The sequence below is a fragment of the Elaeis guineensis genome, chromosome 11 (assembly GCF_000442705.2).
Source record: "Elaeis guineensis isolate ETL-2024a chromosome 11, EG11, whole genome shotgun sequence".
NCBI lineage: Eukaryota > Viridiplantae > Streptophyta > Magnoliopsida > Arecales > Arecaceae > Elaeis > Elaeis guineensis.
The window spans coordinates 75622260-75632458 of NC_026003.2; the positions used below are offsets into that span (position 1 = coordinate 75622260).

General features: G+C 35.5%; 1 protein-coding gene across 1 annotated transcript; it reads right to left on the reverse strand.

The window, feature by feature from the left end:
- Positions 1 to 1767: 1767 nt before the first annotated feature.
- LOC105034830 (ascorbate-specific transmembrane electron transporter 2) lies at positions 1768 to 6756 on the reverse strand. Its single transcript, XM_010910126.4, has 4 exons — positions 6545 to 6756; positions 5286 to 5334; positions 4990 to 5189; positions 1768 to 2345 (listed from the first exon to the last, which is right to left on the reverse strand). The coding sequence occupies exons 1-4, from the start codon at positions 6692 to 6694 to the stop codon at positions 2046 to 2048; spliced, it is 699 nt and encodes a 232-aa protein (XP_010908428.1). The 5' UTR covers positions 6695 to 6756; the 3' UTR covers positions 1768 to 2045.
- Positions 6757 to 10199: the final 3443 nt, after the last annotated feature.

Genomic DNA, 10199 nt, shown 5'->3' on the forward strand with positions numbered 1-10199 from the left:
GTAATTATATCTTTGTCCTGTTTACCAAAAAAAAATTATATCTTTGTCCTTCTGTTGGTAAATATCAAGTATATTATCTGGCCAAATTTTGTAAAAAATAAATTCTTGTGTGCAATTTATTTGATAGTTTCTCTTGGCGTTTTTGGAATTATTGGATAAGTGCATCAAACAGACAATTCTTGGACCATCAAAGTTTGAGCGGCTAAGGAATACTAAAATCACAATAAAGCATTTCAAAATTTTTATAAATAACCTATATACTTTACACTAAATAGTAGTAGATTCAGGTACAAAGCATGGGGCTAGACTAGTTTGTTATAATATCTTTCTCCTTTTAGCAAATATCGTGTGCAGCACCTGTCCATATTTTGTTATGAAATGAAATCCATGATTGTAACTATTTGATTTATTCTTTTTTTTTTTTGAATTATTTGATAAGTGCATCAAACTGCTAATATTGAGAGCATCAAAATTTGAGCAATTCAGAATATGAAAATTGCAATAAAGTTCCACCTATTGTTGTTCATTCTTAGAAATGCCCTTTCCAGTCCAAAGGCCAAGGGAAGGAAAGGAACAGCAAATGTTGTGCCTCATAACAGCAAAAGCTCCATATTTATTCTTCATTAATATGATGGTGAACTCAATTGATATAGGAATGAGTTTAGTAATAGAATAGATGTCATTAATAGTTTTCATATCATTCCTGAATTCAAATTCATTCTTCCCAAATGTGTATTTCGTGCAAACTTTATGGAAACATTTCCCAAGTATTCCTATTTAGGACCATCTCTGATGTTATTCTAAGCTTCTCCATATTAATATGATAAATGGTTTCATATCAGACTAATATCATTCCTGGAGGTTAATATCTCATCCTTATACAATCAGAGTATTATAGAACCTCACTTTGCTTGTGTAAAAAATACTTCTCACAACCTAGAGGACTAAAATCTTGCCTTCTTATACATGAAAGAACGATTCTCCTTATTGGGAATTCAAATGAACATAATCTTGGTCCTTCTTTGAACTTTTAAATTACCATATCCATAACTACCAAGCCTTGTCCCTGCCATGTGGCTTTTAGCTTTATGGATCTTGATTCACCAAGCATTTTCGGCTGCCTTTTGATATTATCCCAACAGTTTTCCTTATATTTTCTTATAACATTCATCCATGTATTTTAAATCTTCTCCCTCCTTTTTCTACTTCAACAACTATTAAAGTGCCATTCATTACTAATTTATTAAATATACCAAACCATCTCAATCAATTATCCATCCCTTATTTCTTAACTATTACAACTCCTCTAGTAATGCTTATTTTTTCTCTATTTATCTTTGTTTTACCATACATCCATCTAAAAATTCTAGTTTGTGCTCCATTCAATTTGCACCCTCTTTGTTACACAATATTCTAACTCTACAATATTTTCATTTAAGTTACATCTTCATATCCTAGGATATCAAAATCAGTCTATAGTATCTATTGTCCATCATTTACATTTTTACTAACATTTCATTTTTAGTAATTTGTTTTTGTTTAGCTGATTTTTAAGCCATATCCATTAAAGAAGTCTTCTATAACTCATTAAACTTTTAGCCGAAAAATCAAATTAGTGTGGAAAGAAAGGAAAATAAATTTTCCACAACCACCAAACTATGCATAGTTTAGCATGCAGTCACAAATATTAATACAGCTAGAAAAGAAGTTGCAATGCTTAAAATATTTAATCATGAAATAAGTATGCATTTCCCAGAGAAAGGTAAGTTAGAAGAAAAATATAACTGATAGAAGATAACACAGATTACACCAACAAATCATTCAGTTACATGTTCGTTATTCTCAGTAGGATAGAAACTTTATACATATAAAAGAGCCTACACACATCCCTCTTTCAAAAAACCATTCAACCAGAAAATACTCAGAGGCTGTCAAGAAAGACCATAGCGAGATATGCAGACTTAAGCATACGTGCAGAGAAGTCATGACATTTTGATACCATAGAATAATGGTCATAGGAGAACTGGTAATATACAATAATTTCCTTATATTGCAGAATAACTATGGGGATCTTCAATGTGGGCAGGAGCAATAGCAGATATCAGAACAAAGACTCCCAACAATATCACGACAAGAGCTGTAAAATTTACCAGAAATGATTCTGGACCATACTTGGGAAGGCCTGTGCTCTGTAGGAAAGTGATTTTCTCGAGAAAGCCTAATTCTGCATTGGCTAAGGCCAATATGTAGACAAAGAGCCCAAAAAATACATGCCAAGGAAGAGCACCACGTTTGAGATTTGGGGCAGCACCAGGAAAGAAAAATATGACAAACCCAAAAACCCACTGGAAAAAAAAGAAAGCTGAAATGAATGCCAGATACTGATGTAGCAAAGCTTCATAAATAGAGTGCATCAGGAGAAACAACAAAAATGCAACGATAATATGTGTGTATCTGTAGAAAATTATTTACTGACACAACTATGCTTCTCCATTACATACAAAAAATCCTCCGCCTTTGTCTGCTGATCTACAATGATGGACCCAAAAATAGTTGTGTTATTCCAATGGCATGATGAAATTCTATATTTTTCGCTTGTCATATTTAAAATATTCTTTTCATGAATTTATTTAAATTTTCTTTTAAGTTCTTGATGGAGGATTGTCTAATAAGAAATCTAGGTGCATTTCTATTAGACAGAAATATAGAGAGTAGAAAATTTTATTTTATTTGAAAATTAGAGAATTTTATTTCTATGTAGACTCTAGAAATAGAATTTTATGAGAACTCCAGTATTTTATTTCTATGCGGGCTCTTGTTAGAGTTTTGGGTTATCCATGTAAATCCATTACTACATTAATTAAGAATATAGTTTGCATTACTGAGTTTTAAAAACATAGAATATTGAGTTGCCCTCTCACACTCTCTCTGCCTTCTTCTCCTCCTTTTCCCTCTCCTCTCTCATTTTGTCTTGCATCAATTTCATATTAGAGCTTGTTCTATCCTATGTCAATTTGGTATCAGTGTCAATCTAGATCCACCACCACTACCGCATCTTTGCAGCTCCATCACCATAGCCCTAACAACCCCACGAACCACCCCCCCGAGATCCGCTGTCCATGCCCCACCACAACACCAGAAAAAAAAGATAGAAAGAAGGAAGTAAAAGGAAGAGAAAAAGAGAGAAGAAAAGGAAAAAAGGAAGAAGAAAAAAAAAGGGAGCCCGACCCTCATTTTTCCCTAATCTCTAGTCACTCCTGCCTCTGTTATAGTTAGTGGTGGCTTGCCGCCCCTTCACCGGAGTCTTCTTGCTCACTCATGATTGTACTGGACCCCAAGGCTAATTGGACACCTGAACCTGCCACCTCATCCACCAGAACCAGCTTCTCATCCTTCAAACTTAAGAAGCATGGATATCGGTACGCGGTACAGGTACTTTGTGATACGGGTATGCCGATACGATAAAAATTAAAAAAAATCACGATACGGATACGGCTAGATATTTTTATTTTTATTAATATTTAAATATACATAATATTCTAATATTGATAAAAATAAAAAAAATACTGAATCATATATATAATATTCAAATATTAATAAAATTAAGTTCTCAAATCTCAACTAAATTTATAAGTATCATCATAAGAAACAAACACTTGCAATTAATGGGTTGGGTTAAACGTGGGATGTACAAAATGTATTGATAACAATGCATTTAAGACATGCTATAAATAAAGATTTTCAGTTATTAATATAGGGTGCCATGACGTTCCATTGAATACAGGCTACCTTGATGTATTGTGCCACACCAGAAATGTACCCGCATTGAAAACATACCGAATGCTGGTACAGGCCTGCAATAGGCGTACCAGTGCTTCATAGCTTCATACCCATCTTGTGAGTACTAATAGGCAAAGATGATTTGAAAATAATAAATAGTTGCATATATTGTGATGATAAGATAGGATGAACACAATACATGAAGAGAACTAGGATAGCTACTGTTTGTGTTCCTTAAAATGCCTCTTGTGAGTCATGCTGGTAGAAGTATCGCCATTTTGAACATTATCTCACAGCAAGAAGCACAGTAGTATTAGCCATACTTGCCACTTCTATCAATATGATCTTTGCGACTTGCTGGTTGTCTTGCTATCTCACACTGCTACTAGCACTTATTACCAACAACATCTCTATTTTATTCTAGTTGTAAACATAAATCCATGTCTATGGAGCATAGATATGTTTCAGGATATGGACAAGGATACCATAGAATGTCAAGGTTTTAAGTATCAGTGCCAGTGAATGTGCCAGACACCCTCCAACATGGTATGTGCCAGCATGGTCAACACTTGAAATCATGCACAATACAGCTACTCTATGAAAAATCTTGGAAAAATTGGATATAATACAATTGGGATATGATAATAATAAATTAATGTTTGACATAGTGCAGAAAATTTCATACGGCATAACAGTTTATTACAATAACATAGTTGATACTCATCACAACAACAACAACATCAACATCTACAAACTCCATGACCATACTCCATATATATTCATCATTCAAATCCATCGACCAAAGTCCATATTCCATATAATCACATCAAGATTACAAACACTAATACTAGTAATCTGTAATATTCATTCATCCAAAAGGAAGAAAACAGCAGCCATCCATGTCACCCCAAAACATTCAATAAGTATCCTAAATGTATGTGGAGGCTTTTTCTTAATTTGAAAAAAGAGGATGCATCGGATAAGTATCTCACTAAAATATCCTACCATATCAAAAACCATAATGCCATCTGATAGATATCATGCATGCAGGTCGCGGGATCTGTGTACCCTACATTCATGTGCTAATGAAGTAGGAGTCCATGTTTTACAAATGCACCATCTGTATACTCTATCTGGATTCAATTGTAATATGCATAATAATTTAAAATATTTTGTCGCAGCACTACATTGTAGGTTATTGTAATTTACCTGAATGCCATATAAGCATATTGTACCAAGCCCAACCCAGGAATGCAAGCTGTACAAATTAGCAATTCCACTTTCATTGTGATTCTTGAAAGCAAAATATATTCCCAGAGCTCCGAGTACAAGTGCAACAGCATGAAGAGTAAGATGAACAATTTTATTTACTTCACGACTCCCAGGAAAAGCTCTATAACTCATTATTGCTGCAAATCAGTTTGAAAAAAAGAGATACATCCATTTTAAAACATATTTATAATACACTATGAGGCTGCTGATTGATATATTTTCAGCTTGCTTACCTTCACTTCCCATGATAATGAAGCCAATTGTCATCAGAACTGGATGAACCTGCAAAAGATAAAAATATTACAAAAGCCAATGATTAATCCTTAAGCAATAAGAAAATATTTCATATCTCCTTGTTTTATCAAATCATTTTCTTCTGACAAATAAAACAACACCTACAGTTCTACAGAAAACAAAAGAAACAAATTCCAATCAACCTCACAGAACCGCACACTACAGGGAGAAGATGATAATTGCAGTTGGAAGGAAATTTATGCATAATCAGATAAATCTATATATTCACAGTCCTTTCCATATCAGCCATGATGTTTGTCTTAAATCTTGAGTGTTATAACAAATAAGATAGGATGTTCGCCATTTTCTCCTCACCTTCCAATCAACAATGTTTTGGTGAGAATTGTTGTCAACCACTAGAGTTTCCATTGAGCTCATAGCAAAGCAATTAACATGATGGATTGTTGGTCAGAACCTCCCAAGCAAAACGCATGGGCCATTTAATATGATCAATATTCTTAGGTAGAAAACTTATTTAAAAGGACTTCTTAAGCTGAAAACCAAAAAGATAGGAAAACAAAAAAAGGAAAACAGAGCAAAACTTGTACCTGGACAAAGAGTAAGTTCTTTGATTATCAAACTTACTTAAAAGGGCTATTTTGAGCTGATAAACAGAGTAAGCATGTTCTTTAGAAACAACTTTCATCTTGCCTTGTTCCATGTATATTTCATAATTATACTCTTTCTAAGAAATGAAAATCAATTCAGTCGGCCTTGGGATTTAGCCTCTCACGGGAGGTCCATCCATGCCCATACAGGATCGTTCAAAAGTACTCATAAAAGCATTAAAAATCACAGAAAATACCAAACAACAGAAACGTCAATAAACTAAACAAAAACTAGAGACCATCGGTTGTCTCCAATCAAGTAATATAGACAAAAACAAACACCATAACTTCCTATAGAAATAAGCACCTCGACCAAAAGACAAAATTGCATCTTTCTTTTACCACCTTCACTTTTTAACAAATCAACAAACAATCTCAATACATGAAACATCCAATCAAAACAATCAGAGACGAATACATCGCACCACCATGTTACAAATAAATGACACGCCAATTATGTCACACTCCAACAAACCCAAAAATAATGCCAGACCAAGTTAACACACCACCTAAATTTTCCATCATGAATCCTAAAAAAACCGAGATAGAACGCAAACAAGCAAAGCAAAGGCCAATCGAATACCACGTACATTAAAGATGAGGTTTTTGTTGGTGGACTCGAAGGCGAGCCCTCCCCGGAAGTGGATGTTCCACACGAGCACCATCACCGCTGCCGCCACCGCCAGCACGTGCGACACGTACGTGAACGGCCGAGCCCTAACCCCCACCAACCCTCCCATCTTCTCCCCCGTCCTCCTCTGCTTCTCTTCTTTCTCCACTGTTGCACACCCAGGACTAGCAGGCGATACTGGAAGTGATCTTTATCTTTTGGCGATACTAGAGTTTTATAATCGGGAACCGGATGCCGCCGCATCTGGACCGTCCGATTTCCATCAGTTCGGGAGGAGTAGATCGATTCACTCGTGTGGGGCCCACATTGTATCTGTTTTCTTCGGGCGCCTTCGACGTGGGGTTCAGAATCGCCGGATATTAATGAGGAAGCGTCCACCAGGTTGGTGGGTCAATTAAGTGATGAGCGTGCGGTTGAGAAAGATCGCCTCGCGATTTTATCTTTACGTTTCGTGTTACGTTTACGGCCGCGAAGTAGTTCTGCATCTCCTTAATTGACCTCGTGGTATCAGCAATGACGTAATGGAGCGAGGAGTGTTAGAGTATGAAAGCACACCAAAAAGTTGGAGGGAGGCGGTTCGGTATATTTATTTATTTATTTATTATAAATATAATCATAAATTTTTAATTTTTATTAAAAATTATTTAATTTGAAACTAAATTTAAATGAACTGATAATTTTTTTGTATCATATAGACGAATCCAACGGATGAGTACATCTCTCTAGTACCATCAAGAGCCAACAGATTAGATACTATTTTCAGACGGCATATCCGAACCGTCAAAATATGCTCCATTCGACAGTTATTCGCATTTTGATATTTAATAGCAGTCCGATATCCATAATGATTTGAACTTCGATTATGTCGTTGAAAATAAAGATTCGTTTTGCTGGGATGCCACTTCAATAGTAAATCTTATTTGCCTCAAGAGTAAGTCGAATGAAAAAGAATTTGAAACAGACTTTAAATTAGACACAATGGTTATGCCCAAGCTTGATCCAATTCAGTCATCGAGCCTCTATTTTATTTATCCTGACTTGCCTGATCTTGGAAGGTCAATATCAAACCCATCAAAAAAAAAAACCCAATATTAATATATATATCCATTAACATATAATATAAGATTTTGCTACTATAATATAAAATTAGTTAATCTAATTAACATATAAAATGTGTATATGATTATTTTGGCTCGGGCTAAACTAATTTTTAACTTTTTTAGATTTGGCACGATTCTCGGAATGGGCCATTTTTTTTGCCCAGATCTGTCCCACTGGTCTATTTTTAGTGTCCGATGCATCAAATTTTGCACTAGGCTAGATGGATCAGGCCGTCAAGTCTACTGGAGAGGGGGGTCGGTTGAGTCGAGTGGCCAGTATTTTCGTTGGACTAATGCTTGAAGTAGCCGGTTATGTGGGAGATTGGCGTGCCAAGTGGGAAGTTCTCCACCGCACATACGGGACTTGTTGTTATCAGATTGCGAGCCAGGTCTTACATCGGCAGTTTTCCTTATCCACTCTAGGCATGGATCCTCGGTGACTAACGCAATGCGGCAAAATTAACAGGGACAGCCCTGAAAAATCCACCATAAGTGTCCAAAATTGTTGTTTATAGAGAAACACTCCATCCAATCATGTCATTTCCAGAAGGTGCCAGTAAATTGATAAAATCCCTTAAGGTCTGTTTGTCTGCCTGAATTCAAAATCTCATAAGATTCATCCGATTGAAATAGGATTAGATCAGTACAGCTAAGAAAATTAATTTAGACTAGAGTTGTTTAGATAAAAAGCCAGGAGTCTTTAGAGCAGACTAATCCGAATCCCATAAGAAGAAAAAAAATATTCTCAACAGATTATTTTTTTCTCCTTATGGGATTCGAAACCGGTCCACTCCAAAAATCTCTCGATTTTTATCTAACTAAGCCTAGCCTGATTGATTTTTTTAGCTGTGCTGGCTCAATCTCATGAATTCCATGAGATTTTGGGCCTAGACAGTCAAATAGATCCTTAATGTAGATTTTTACACATGATCAGTGCTAAGGAAGTTACCAGACATCCTACTGCAAATGAGCCCGGTTATGATTTACTTGCGTGCAAAAGTTATAACCTAACTACTGAATTTGTTTATACTAGTTCTTTTTTGACTCATTTTCTCTAGCAAGCTCTAGGAGCTCCATCATCATGCTTTAAAGAAAAGTTTATATTCCATATTTCATTCAATAGAGGGGATTTTAGGCTCAAGATTAGTAACACACACCCATATCAAGTATTTTTGATAGAATTAGGAGGAAGCAAATGGCGTCCCCCAAATTTATACGATGTACAAGAGAAGGGAGTGGGGAGAGTTACACAAGGAATGTACAAAGAGCCCCTATTACGGGGGAAGAAATGCAATCAATGATTGGCCGCCAAGGAAGATAAGCTTTCCCATAATTTGCAATCTCCTTCTTCAGGTTTATCAGACCAGAGATGATCTCAATGCTTGAATGTCTGGAGTGTTTTCTGGAGCTTGGAGAAGGTAGAAAGATCTCTCCATTCCTCTCTTGCCATATGCGCCAAAACAAGGGGATACAAGTTGATCCCAGGACGTGCACAAAGTTGGCCGAAACAACTTCTTCCTTTATGAGGTCTAAAGTGCATGTAGATTGGTGGGCCATCCTCTAATATTTAGACAAGTTTTAAAAGATGGTCCAAATGCTTCCAGAGAAGAGGTATCAAAGGAAGCCATGTGTCATTGTTTTCTAATTGCAGCCACAAAGAGGATAGCCCATACTTATTGCCCCTCCTTTTTTAGCAAGCACCTTTTCTGTGTGAAGTTTGTTCTTCAAGAAAAGCAATAAAAAAAACTTTAGTCTTTACTAAGCTTCTATATTAGGGTATTAGTGATTTTGTTGGGTTGAAAGGATGAGACTCCAACAAAGATGAGTTACAGTGACTATTATTACGGTGGCCATAAAAATTTAATCACTATATGATATTTCTAGAGGCAGCCAAGGGTGGCCACTATGCAAGAAGTTTTTTTAGCAGTGGCTAGAAAATAATAGTGGCTACATTGAAGACTTTTAGTGGTGGCCAAAATCAACTCTCAAAAAAAATACGTTATACAGTGTTTGCCAATCCTAAGCAGCCATTAAATATTATGTTTTACTAGCGGTAACCTATGGACCATATAAAAAAGTTAAGAGTCCCAGTAGTGGCCATAATATATAGATACTCCGACGGATCATTTTTGGCGGTCACAAAAAAGAAGTTATCACTAAATTTTAATATTTTGTGATAGCTATATTCAGTTCTCACAAAAATTTAAACATTTAAAAGCAGTCGTAATATAGTCATCACGTACAAATAATTTTTTTTAATGTCATCATTGTTGATTCCAACAAAAAGTGATATTTTTCGTGGTGCCATTAGATGGCCCTATATAGTTATGGCTGCCATAGTCATTAGAAGATAGCTATTAAGTAGAAATTTTAATAGCGATTATGGACAATCAGTCATTAAATATTGATTTTTGGTAGTACCCATAATAAATGGTAAAAAATAGTAAAAATGTGGTCATTAAATGATGACTTATTTTTTGGTAAGCTGCAAAAAATGGCTACTAAATATTGATC